This window comes from Pelophylax lessonae, assembly GCF_965119305.1.
Source record: "Pelophylax lessonae genome assembly, chromosome: 3".
Taxonomy (NCBI): Eukaryota; Metazoa; Chordata; class Amphibia; order Anura; family Ranidae; genus Pelophylax; species Pelophylax lessonae.
This window is the reverse complement of record NC_138770.1, coordinates 331,960,802-331,974,383: the sequence shown is the minus strand read 5'-3', so window position 1 is coordinate 331,974,383 and position 13,582 is coordinate 331,960,802. Positions and strand designations below refer to the sequence as shown.

General features: G+C 40.2%; 1 protein-coding gene across 1 annotated transcript in view; it reads right to left on the bottom strand.

Annotated features, from left to right (window-relative positions):
* Window positions 1-1,662: 1,662 nt before the first annotated feature.
* Window positions 1,663-13,582, bottom strand: part of FAM83B (family with sequence similarity 83 member B) — a 125,402-nt gene continuing 113,482 nt past the window's right edge. The window contains exons 3-4 of the mRNA XM_082251331.1: window positions 11,440-11,564; window positions 1,663-4,296 (exon numbers count right to left, since the gene is read on the bottom strand). Of these exons, the coding sequence (XP_082107457.1) occupies window positions 1,788-4,296; window positions 11,440-11,564 (2,634 nt within the window). The 3' untranslated portion in view covers window positions 1,663-1,787. The remainder of the gene's footprint in view (window positions 4,297-11,439; window positions 11,565-13,582) is intronic.

Below are 13,582 nucleotides of genomic sequence, written 5' to 3'. Positions count from 1 at the left end.
TAATTTATTTTTTCCAGGCAGTTTTCATTGTAATTTAAAAAAAAAAAAATAATTTTGATATGAAAGCTCCATTCTAGTCAAAACCAAGTTTGGAAGGGTTATAACCATCACAGCTGAAGTCATCAGGTGCGTATGACGTCAGCTGTGACGAAACGCATCGTGCGTGGTTACGTCATTTCCGCCCCACTGGAACGCAGATCCGGTTGCTGGTTGCTGTAGCGTCCCGGAAGTAGCCGCCAACGAGGGACTCGCGGCCCCTACTGCTTCGCATGCTTGCTTTGCCTTGTTTTAAATGTGAGTACAGTCTTTTTTACATACTTTAATAAACGGATTAAAAACGGTACTTCACTATACGAGGTCTTCCTTTCTACATGGTACCTGGGATCATCTCCCCTTATTTTGGAGTATGGAATATTATGGTGAACTTGCCTATTGAAGATATCTGACCGCATTGAGAAGTGATATCCAGGGATACTTCCATCTTAAAAGCCCAATACCGTGATTCCTAGGAGAGAGGCTAATACTTTAAGGCTTACTACCCCTGTAGGGGTGCATATCTCTGGTGAGTGCGGGATATATTGGAGGGGTGCATGGTGTTTTTCCCACCCCACACTTATCACCGGATCACCGCTTGAAAATTACTTCACCATTGGTTTCAATGAAGCACAGATTTTTTCCTTTATAAGCACCTTATGGAATGTGTTTGGACTTATTTGCTATTTAAATTATTTAACAATTTTGGTGACTTCACTGGACATTTACACAGCAGCACTTTGTTATTGTCACTTTATTGATTGCACTTATCACTTTATATTCACCATTCATTATTTTATATGTCAATGTGCAGATAAATTTTTTACCACGATTTTATATAGTTTTATTTATTGTTTTCAATACGCATTACTAGTATATACAAAATGTTCACTATCCCTTCCATATACCTTTATCCCTCCCATTTTTAATATTTTATAAACCCTTCCATATTAGTGCATTTCCTGCTTTGTAACAGGCAGCGCCATTTTACCTCGTTTCACTCTTACATTGTTTGATATAGCCATCTGGACTATATTTTGGGGTAGGCTGCAGCCTTATCTATATCCATCAGCGTGGAAACTTAACCCTTTTTATCTTACTTTAACCTTGTATGAAATAATAAAAGCTCTCCCTGGAATCTATGACCCTGGTATAATACTCCTCTTTCATTTTCTTCCTCCTGATTCTACGTTATTCAGGGTGCCCTTTTAGGTCCCTGGTTTATGAGAGCTACCTAACCAGAGCCAGGGAATCAGATTTGGCCTTGGCTATATTGGACTCCAAAAATGGGAGATCGAGTACCTCATGCACATATCTTAGCAATAAAAACAAAGTAGAGTTCTCACTTATCCACATTCTGCAAAAATTATTCATGAATATTTGTGCCTCTTTTTGAGAGATTTTGCTTGATTCCTGCCTCAATGATCACACAGGAAGATAATAAAAAATATATCCATAATGGTTTTAGAAACAGCAATGAAAACCTGCCATTCCGTCGAAAGCATTTTTGGTAGGAGTCGGGCTTTAATATTCTAAGATATTTACCCATTATAACTTATTTCACATCAGCACCACGGGTCATTAGCAAAGTTCTATTTAAGTAAAAGAAAATCTAAAGGACAACCATCAATTCATTTTTATTAAGAAAGTATATATTTAACAAAATGCATAGATATACATTCCTATTGCACCAAAGACATATTAAACAGTTTAATATTTACAAGTAAGTTTTAAAGATGAGGAATCAGTGCTTTTTATTGCTTCTTGTGAATAAAGCTACCAAATTTTTGCATGAACCTACCAAATTTGTTTTCATTAGGCTGAACCTGAGTTGAGTTGTAAACATTGGGGTTGTAGTTTAAGGCATTTTGTGGTCTTGAATAGGTTGTCACATTATTTACCATGCTTTTATTTTTAAAGTCTAAAACTTGAGGAGTGCTAGTTTGATGATTCGAAGGAGGGATATTGTTTTGTAACCTATACAATGGTTCAAACCGACTATACACTCTTCTTTCACTTGTGCGTGAAAGGCTTGAGTCCTCCTGAGGATTTGCAAAATCTGACACAGATGGTACTCTGTTTATATCTCTACGTAATAACTCATTATGGTGCATATCTCTGTGCTGGGAGTGCCTTAAGTGCATTTCTCTTTGCAGCATGGGTGGTATTTCATTATGGTGCACCTCTCTCTGAGACAATTCTCTGCGGATTGTTTCTTTTGGATGCCTGAAAGAAAGATCCCTGTGAATTGCAGGTGCTACCATTCTTCCATATGGGTTGTTGTTAGTTTGAATTTTTGTATCCTGGAACTGAATTTGCTCTGTATTAAATCGTGGAGCAGAAGCATCACCAGTGTTTTCGAGAAACTTGTTTTCGACAGTGCTAAGACCTGAAGACAGGTTTGATTTACCTTCATCAGCAAGATTAATATTTGACTTTCCAGAACCTAGAGCTACATTCTCCTTACTTTTGTTAAGGCTCATCTGAGAGATTGATAGTGTTGCCTTTTCCTTTTTGGGAGATGAATCATTTTTAATTTCAGATTTTTTAGGACTTCTAGGAATTTGCTGGTCATCGTCTTCAGAAATAAGGGTATCAGAGCTACTGCACATTCTGTAGAATGCAGGGGCTTTATTTTTAGATAGGGTTTCTTTTTTATCTGGTGCAAGGTTAAGTAATGACTTGAGCTTCTTTGAACCCTTTTTAAGAAAACTAGGTGAACCTTTGCTTTCCTTCTTGCCAGGAGAATCTTTGTTTTCTTCATCTAAGGACTCAGTGGAGAGTGCACCTTTCACAGGTTCTGCTGGCTCACTGCTGACCTTTTTATTAACTTGATATGAGCTATTTTCTAATATCTCACTGCTGTTAGTATTTGGGGGGGTTTGAGGTACAGGGTTTTCAGTCTGCCTCTTTACCAGTGAATTGTAAATATAGTTTGGTGGAATGATATTGTTACTTTGACCTACATTTACTTTGCGGTTTTCAAAAAGGGGCAAGCTACGTCGTTTTAGAATATTGTCAGATGGTTTTCTCACACTGTCTGTTTGCCTGTTTTTAGAAAGTGATGTGTACAGGTAGCTTGATGGCCCCGGGTTAGTGTTGTAATGTAAACCATGAGTCATGAATTGGGAATTGTCTGGCACTTGCAAACTATGCCTTTTTAAGACATCAGGTTGTTGAGACAAATGGGGTGTGTCATAGCTTGTGAAATTGCTGACGTTGTGTGATTCTGCAAATCTAATACTTTGTGATGCTGATGCTTTTGGAGTGAGGCTACCCTGAGAATCTACAATAGTGGAATTTGAGTGAGAAGAGTTTGTAGTGCAACTACTAGCTTCTTTTTGCTCTGGTAATGAGGGTTTGTACAGAATTGATGAGCGGAGCCGTGCGTGGCTGTACAGTTGATTGTCCATTGCATTTTCAACTCCCTCATTACTGTCAATTCTGTCTGCCATAATCTCACTTGCATCTGGAGGTATATCAGAGTGATCGTTCAAATACGATTCAATTCTCCAGTTCCGGAGGAAGGACTTAGTCGTATGCTCCAATGTGGGCATTCTCTGCTGCACTGATCTCACATGATTGTCCGTGCCATGGAAAGACCTTCGTACATTTGAATTTCTTTCAGGAAGGTTTGGTGTTATTCTTTGTTGTAGCCGATTTGCAAAGCTTGGTGTTGTCGAACCATTATAATTGCTAGAATAGCCTCCTCTAGACGAGGACCCTATACTGGCAATATCGGGCTGCCTATTCCAGTGCATCTGAGGATTGTGCATTCTGCTGTTCATAGCTCTGTTCAGCATTGAATATGGAGTTGAATCTGTCTTTTCCCCTGCTGCATAACTGTGTCTTTTCCAGGTGTCATTGCGATCAAACTGCTGGAACTGATTGATTTTATTTTGTACATTGTAACCTCTAAATGATAAGTTCCTTGTGTTGTACTTATCTTCTTCATTATTTATAAATCTACTTCGTGCTTTTAAATAAGAGGAGTCTAATGTATGCATTTGGTCTTTTCTTCCAAATAGGCTTCTTTGACTTGAAGCAGATAGAAGGGAAGAAATTGAGTTTTGATAGGAATATGAACCATTTTCCCATGGGATTTTTTTGTGTTTTCCTATGACAGATTCCTCTGGGCCGAATGCTGCAGGTACGCAGGAGCGAGCATAGAGAGTTCGAAATTCTTCATCAAATGCCTCAATAAGTTTACCAGTGATGACTTGAATCATACTTAGGTGAACTTTTTCAAATGACCACATGAAGCTTAAAAAAATAATATATAGTTAGATTATTGCAATGAATATATTAAAAACAAAAGGTAAGCAATTATAAGCTATTTAAAACACTTTTGATCGTTGATAATTGTTATGCCAACCTAACAGATCTTAGTAAATCTTCAAAACTTTTAAACTGCCACACTAAATGTATATATATTTTTTTAAAGACTAATCATAAACCTAGGTACCGTATATACTCGAGTATAAGCCGAGTTTTTCAGCACATTTTTTTGTGCTGAAAACGTCCCCCTCGGCTTATACTCGAGTCAAGGAAAAAAATGTCCTCTCCGACGGGTTTAAGGTTTAAAAATGGCGCCGCCCGTCGCATACATGTTACCGCGCACGCGCCGCCGCCGCTCGTGTAATTTCGGCTATTCCCGGCGCCGCTCGGGAGAGGCCGGGAATAGCCGAAAGTATAAGAGCGGCGGCGGCGCGTGCGCAATGACGTGTCGCGCCGGGCGGCGCCATTTTTAAAATGAAGGCGCCTCTGGAACAGGTAAGTGAAACAGCTTCACTACCTGCCATGGGCTGCGGGCACACTACGAGGGATGCAGTGCTGCGGGCATGGTCCACATGTACCATGCCCACAGCACTGCATCTCCTGTAGTATGCCCACAACCCCGGATCCTCTAGTACCATGCCAGTACCCTGCAATCTCCTGCACCATGCCAGTACCCTGCAATCTCCTGCACCATGCCAGTACCCTGCATTCTCCTGCACCATGCCAGTACCCTGCAATCTCCTGCACCATGCCAGTACCCTGCATTCTCCTGCACCATGCCAGTACCCTGCAATCTCCTGCACCATGCCAGTACCCTGCAATCTCCTGCACCATGCCAGTACCCTGCATTCTCCTGCACCATGCCAGTACCCTGCAATCTCCTGCACCATGCCAGTACCCTGCATTCTCCTGCACCATGCCAGTACCCTGCATTCTCCTGCACCATGCCAGTACCCTGCATTCTCCTGCACCATGCCAGTACCCTGCAATCTCCTGCACCATGCCAGTACCCTGCAATCTCCTGCACCATGCCAGTACCCTGCATTCTCCTGTACCATGCCAGTACCCTGCAATCTCCTGCACCATGCCAGTACCCTGCAATCTCCTGTACCATGCCAGTACCCTGCATTCTCCTGCACCATGCCAGTACCCTGCATTCTCCTGCACCATGCCAGTACCCTGCATTCTCCTGTACCATGCCAGTACCCTGCATTCTCCTGCACCATGCCCGCCGCCCTGCATTCTCACCCTAGGCTTATACTCGAGTCAATGATTTTTCCCATCTTTTTGTGGTAAAAGTAGGGGTCTCGGCTTATACTCGGGTCGGCTTATACTCGAGTATATACGGTAATTCAAATTGACCATACCTGAGGCTCCCGGTAGTGAAAAGTGCATTTCATTATAATCAACTGTGCCAAATAAATAGGACACATCATTTGTTTAATTTCTTTGTAGGGTTTAAACTTGGGCTATCCTACTTTCAGTTCTCTGGGGCTGATGTATTAACAAAATAGAGCCTGTTCACTTTCAAAGTGAACTTTAACTTATGTTATGGAATGAGGTGAAACATAATGAAAAGACACTTTGCAAAGAATACCCGATCATGTGCAAGGAAAATCAAAAATAAAGCAGGATTATTTAGTGCACATAATTGGACGAATCCATCATACATTCAACTTATTCTGTAAATGAATTTACCTTTTGCATAGGGAATTTTCTTTTAGCTTAGCAAATGAGGTGAATTCACTCTACTTTAGTCTGTCATATGCAATAACCCTGCTTTATTTTTTTTGTGCATCATTGGGTATTCTTTGAAAAGTGAATTTTCACATTGTTTGACCTCATTCACTAAGATAAATGAAAATTAACTTTGCAAAGTGTAAATTACCATTTAAAGCTAATAACATTTGCTCCTTTTAGTAAGTCAGGGTTTCTGCCTCTTTATTGTGATGCAACTATTTTTATTTATTTTTTTCTAACGCACATTCTGCATATACATATTCTTTTGAGGAAATCACTGGGGGCTTTTGAAAGTATTCTTCAGATACTGTAACTATATAAGAATACACCTCAGTGAGGGGAACAGTTCACAGCAATACACTGATGAGAAGCAAGAAAAGTAGTGAAATCCTTAACAGATACATTTCAGGGCATTCCTATTGTATTCTATCCAAAGATAAAAAAAATTTGTAAGTCTTACTTCATTCAGTAAAACATTTGATACATGTATGTAGAAATAATCCTTATTACCTAATTTGTTTTTGCTCTCAGTGGAATCAACATCCTTTAGGAAGTGATGTTGGATAGAGGTAGAATACCTGCTTCACAACATGCACAAGACAATTCTGATCTCCACACCCTATGTAAGCCAATCATATTTTATTTTATGTCATAATGATATCACTGAGGATTTGTGGTACTTTCTGTCCACAGGAGAATCTCATATCCCACATGATTCAAACACTACTGAGGTTACCCAAAAGTACCAACTGAACAGCAATTTAGGAACACAGGTCCCTGTGTTGATCCAATAAGCCCACCCCCCTCACAGTTAGAAAAATCCCCTAGGCTCACATTTAACCCTTTGATCGCCCCTGGGTTAACCCCTTCCCTGCCCATGTCATTATTACAGTAACAGTGCATATTTTTAGCACTGATTATTGTAGTAATGTCACTGGTCCCCCCCCCCCCAAAAGTGTCAAAAATGTCAGTTAGGGGTCCGATCTGTCCGTCGCAATGTCGCAGTCCTGCTAAAAATCGCTGATCGCCGCCATTACTAGTAAAAAAAATCAATAAATAAAAATGAAATAAATCTTTCTTCTAGTTTGTAAACGTGATAACTTTTGTGCAAATCAATCAAAATGCACTTATTGGGATTTTTTTTTTATCAAACATATGGAACAGAATACAAATTGGCCTAAAATGATGAAAACATTTTATTTTTATTCATTTTTTTTTTCTTTTTGGAATGTTATATAGCAGAAAGTGAAAAATATTTTTTTTGTTTTTTTTTTTTTTACAGAATTGTGGGTTTTTTTAAAAATAAAAATTGCACAGGTGATCAAATACCACCAAAAGAAAGCTCTATTTGTGGGGAAAAAAAGGACACCAATTTTATTTGGGTACAGCGTCGCATAACCATGAAATTGCAGTGTCAAATCGCACAAAATGGCTTGGTCCTTAAGGGGGTAAAACCCTCCGGTCCAGAAGTGGTTAATAAAGTCGGACTTCTGATAAGTGGGCACTACCTGAATACTTCTCGCTTGGAAAAGTATATACTCCATCCTCTGACCTGCCATTAGCTGTGCCACTTCTCCTTTTACCTTCATATAATAACAATGAATTTTAAAGTGGTTGTAAAGTTTGAGGTTTTTTTTATCTTAATGCATTCTATGCATTAAAATCAAAGGCCTTCTGTGTGTAGCAGCCCCCCTCAGCCCCCCTAATACTTTCTGGACCCCATCTCTATCCAGCGATGTGTACGAGTGCCTCAACCACACGGGACTCTCCCTCCTGATTGGTTGAGACACAGCAGTGGTGCCATTGTCTCCCCCTGCTGTCAATCAAAGTCAGTTAGCCAATCAGGAGAGACAGGGGGCAGGGCCAAACTGCAGCTCTTTGTCTGAATGGACACAGGGAGCAAAAAATGCCAGCAAAAACACACCTGCGCATTTTTTTTTTGACGCTAGCGTTTTTTTGGGCATTTTTTTGGGCTCTTTTGAGGCAGGCAAAACATCTGAACTTGTGTATAGTGGTGTATATACACACATACTTATATGTATATACACACCTAGCCATATATAGGTGTGATAGTAGCAGAAATATATTAGTGTAAATGATTTCATTAGCGCAAGCATATATTTCTGCTACTATCACACCTATATATGTCTAGGTGTATATATACAGACATGGTTGTGTATATATACCCCCTATACACATGTTCAGATGTCATGTCTGACATCAAACATGTCCTCAAAAAAGCACTGGCAAGTGGCAACCCCTGCAGCATAAAAAATGCTGGCAGGGGAGAAGCCATATTCCAGTTCCGAAGCAACTCAGAGAAATGATCATTTCTCTATAGCGGTCACCCTGCTTTGGAAGGGTTTTGTCACCCTTCCATAGCAATCACTGTCAGTTAACCCTACACTACACTACACTACGGTCCCCTTACACTTAACACTTTCCCTACAGAAACTGAATAAATGAAAGCTAACTAATAGTGAAAAATAGCACCTAACTACACTAGATATCCCTTTCCTCACACTAAAAATAGCTAAATACACTAATACAAACGATCTTTTTTTATGGTTCTGGACACGCTACAGAGCTGAAACTTCACAGGTACACTTTTTAGACCCCCCATATACCAAATCCAAAGTCAAAATCAAAAAAACTCTTTTTTTTTTTTTAATTTTTTCAATAATTGGCTTTTTTATCAAAAATGACAATTTTTAAGAACTTTTTTTTGTGTGATTAATAGTTAATGGGGCATGACCCAGAACCCTAGGCACTTTTTAGGGGCATTTATTGGGTTTTAGGGCTTAAAAAATTGTGTTTTTTGATTACCGAAGTTCAGGTCCCATTGATTTCAATGGGGTTCTGAAATCCGGGCCGAACTTTCGGTAAGTTCGGATGTTCTGGCCAAACCAAACTTTTCAAAAGTTCGATCATCCCTAGTAGTCACAAGGGAACATTGGCATTTCCATTATGTGGAAATAACGTGTATGAACATGTAGCTGTAAGGTAAACCAGATTTCCTCCACCAGAAGGCCAGTACAGACTTTCGTTCACACCCGCACATGTGCACATTGCACACCTGCACTCACCAATTAGCATTTGGCTCCCAGTGGCCTATTTAAACTGCTCTAGTACTGTGAGCAGTTGCTGAATGGTCTTCAGCTTGTTCCCGTGGTTCTGAGACCTGATCTGTTGTTACTTCTCACCTGTGTATGACCCGGCCTGCCTTTGGACTTTGCCTCTGCCCGTGCTCCTGCTCTGTTGCTTACTACCCTGACCTTGGCTTGCTTAAATGGATCTGATCTGCCTGCTTACCCTGTACGCGCTGCCCGGCTGTTATTGACCTTGGCTTATCGTCTGGACTTGCTTGCTTGCTGATTCTGTACCTCACTGCCTGGTTTCCGCTGGCTACTGCTCCCACACTTTGGTGCCAAGCTGCCACTGCACCCTGTTCCAAGGACTGCAACTACCAGCTGTACCCACCTACGGAGTGAACACCACTCGTGCCACTCCTTGACTTACACTCTCTGTTCCCACCTTCAGGAGTGTCGGGGGGGGGGGAGCAAGAGAGGCCTCCACAACATTCCAGTCTTCACCAGGTACGTGATAGTAGCAGAGTGCCTATTTACTCAACATGCTCAAATAGAGGCAAAGGACCCTTTAACTCAATTTTCCACAAATCCCTGGGTTTATGGCCACATCCAGAGAAAATAAATGTATCTGCTTCTCTCTCTTAGAAGAGGTGCACACCTAATGAGGCAGAGGTAGCTGGGCAGGTGGTTTACAGACAGGCGAGTGGCTCTCCACTGTCAGAATCAAGGTGCAGACTGCTGGGCCAGAACCTATTAGCATGCGGCTTCATCAAAAGACCCAGCTACTGTGGGGAGCATCCCTGATTGCTACCAGGTTACTGCAGTTCAAGTGGAGTGGTCCTTTGTCCTTGTGCCCTGGATCCCTCCAGCTGTTCCTCTGTGTAACCAGAAATTCCTTGGACTGGGTGAGAAAGTGTCTATAGGGATAATCACAAGCCGCTATTTTACTGAATTAGTTATCCTAAGCTGACCCTCTGTTGACATTAAAGCCTAAGTGTAGTAATAAAAAAAAAAAATATATATAAAATTAGCACAAGAGACAAGGGTCAAAAGTGCTGACTATACCTGCCCTTTCTTCTCAGCTCTGCAATTCATAAAAGTCAGTACTACACTTATATGAATGTACATGATTTATAAATAAAAGGGGGTGGGGTTTTTATTCATCTGCCCATCCTCCATTCAGAGATTTTGTTTACTTCATAGAATCAGTAGTATTAGCTTCAATGAATGGCAGAGATGGGTGTAAAGGGAGGACATAGTCTTGAATTCTTGATGAATGCGAATGACAGGCCCCCCAGTTCTATTAGCCCCCACCACATCAAAAAAATTACAGCAATGGGGGTGGGGGGGGGTAATGGAGGAAAATTTGAAGAAAACCAGGAGCCAGGATGCAGTTCATTTATAGTAAGTGATGCCCCTTGTGCTTAGTTTTGTGTTTTTTTTTTGTTTTTTTTTTTATTACAATTGAGCTTTCATTCCAACTTTGCACCTGTTTGGTAAACTGCAAGTTACAGTTACTCCGTCTTATCATCAGAAATTGATTAAGGCCTGGTTCACACTGCTATGACTTCAAAGTCACATGAACCCGACATCCCAGTGCGACTTTGGCACGACTTGCATCTGACCAAAAGTAGTGCAGGAACCTTTTTGTAAGTCAGAGCGACTCAAGTCACTCCTACTACAATGGTTCTATTGCACTTAATGGGGTGCAGTTTGTGATACTCTCAAAGTCAGAGCACATGATGCACCAGTGTGAACCGAGCCTAAAGATCTATCTTTGTTAGTTGGTGATAGCCAATCCAATAGCAATTTCTTTCAGATCTGTGCAAAACCACACCAACAAAGAAAAATTCCTACCTGGGAATTGGTGCTCCTTCATATTCTTTGCCAGTGCACCACTTCCTATGACTCAGAATTTATAGATGTTTTTGAAACCATTCCAATAGCAAGAAGTATTCAATATGCAGAAAACCACTATAGGCAAGTCTTAAAAAAAAACTTACTGGATACTCCTTACTATATGAATGGTTTTGAGGACATACTATAAATACAAAGATATTCCATAATCTTATATAGGGAGTTTACCCAAAACTAGTTTTTTTAAATTATGTAAAAATACAATTATTTTTTAGGATTTTATATACTGTGCATGTGGTGCCTCAAAAGTCCAAGCTTTTGCAGTTTTATGGTTTATAATCCCTGACAGGTAGGACAGCACTATTACAACAACTTACTAGTGAAGGTTCTACAAAGGCCCTTGCTACTGGTTCTCTTTAAAGCAGTCGTAGAGACAAATTACCTGTAAGTGCCATACATAACTTTCTCACAGTCAACTAGCAGAAACTTCTGTTCCATCTTCCCACAGAATTTGGCTCCTGATTTGGAAATGTAGTCTTGTCCTTTAACTGTTCTTACTCGCATATTCTGTGAGAAAACAAAAAAAAAATAAAAAAAATAAAACAACATAAAAACATTATAAGTCACTGATATTAACAGTTCCGCAACAGCTGGAGGGCCGTAGTTTGAGGATCCCTTACAAAGTCAGTAGGTGAACTGCTTACCTGCCGGGGAAATTAAGAAGTGCAGAAAAGTGATTGCCTTTGCACAACTGACCCATAAATACAATATATATACATATACATATATATATATATATATATATATATATATATATATATATATATATTTTTTTTTTTTTTTTTTCTCTAAGTATTGTTATTATTTTTATCTGCCTGATTGCCTGATATTGCTGTACTGAATACTTTACTACATGATCCGTTGGTGGAAAAACCTGAATAGCATGCAACTGGAACTGGTCATCATCAATTCTGCCAACCTATCACACAATTCTCTTCACTATTATCTTGGAAGGTAATAGTTGGTTTTCACGGTCAGTACACAACCCTATTAGTTTTGTGATGATTGCAATACACACAAAATAAATATGATCTATTTTAGATTTTTGTAGATAAATGGTTGTGACAATACCAGGCAACAGTATCCATGCAAACCATACTACATTCATCATAGTTTAAAGTTTATCTAAAGTGCATTTTTTTTTATTTGGGTAGAGTAGAGAAGGATTAAAATATCTGTGTGGAGTTTATTGTTGTCTTTGTCCTCTGTACTTGTCCTTGCGATCATTGTCACTGTGACTGAATGTAAATAATGTTACTCTGCTCTGAGATTATAAAAAAACTCACCCTTGGGACACAGACAGCAAACAAACAAACAAACAAAAATAGAACATTTGGGGGAGGCAGCACACAACCGTGATGGACGCCTAGTGCGGAGCTCCGGAGCACTATGGAGGAACCCAGAGACATTACCCACCACAAGCCGCAGATTTCTCTTGCCCACACTTGGGGGACACACGCACTACACCCATGGCAATGTCCAGGAAACGGAAGGAAGAGAAGGGACAACACAAACTCACTTTTTTCTTCCCCCCACTGCCTCAAGGCATCGGACAAGATGGCGCCAGCGAGCCTGGTCCCTGCTGCCTCAGCAAACATGAGAGACCACTACATAGACCTAACTGATCACCCATTTGCAGCCAAGTGGACTTCAGAGGGCTATTTCTCCCCCCCCCCCCCCAGGACCTCAACAGCCAGTCCTTCATGCTGCAGCCCAGCTAAGTCCTGTATAAGGCTGGATAACAATACACAAGTCCGGGAGGTAGGCCAGAACAAAGCTCCCTCACAATACAGCCTGCCTGAACACTCTCCCATAGCCTCCTTTCCCACTAGCAACCAGTTAGTGATGGATACTCTATTGAAGGAGATTCTGCTCTCCATCCACACATCTTTGAAGGCTGACATTGTCACTCTAACTAAATGCTTCTCCAGTGAAGTCCACTCACTAGGAGACAGGGTGTATAATATTGAAGAATCTATGACAGAAATGAAAACCACCATCAATGATCTAGTAGAAGCACATGATGAAAATACAGAGGGGTGAGCATGGCTCAAAGCAAAAATAGCAGACTTAAAGGACCGCTCTAGGAGAAACAACTTCAAACTAAGAGGAATCCCTGAGACAGTTCAGCAGCTAATCTAAAAAAATATGCTACTGACCTATTTTCCTGTCTACTACCAGGTGCAATGGCACTAGACCTCACAATTGATCGCATCCATGCTCTTTGTCTGCGAAACATTAAATCGAATGCCCTTTTAATTTAAATTAAATACATTTTTTAACGTGTATGCAACATACGATATATACATATATATATATATATATATATATATATATATATATATAAATAATAAAAAAAAAATATATATATATATATATATATATATATATATATATATACTCTTTGTGAACAATTCTTTCTGTCATACTGCATATGAGCATCGCATTCCTTGGGGAAAGTTAGAGAATGCCGAAAGTCCTATCACCCCTTTTGCACAGATGTCTAGCTGTGGGGATGTCAAAAA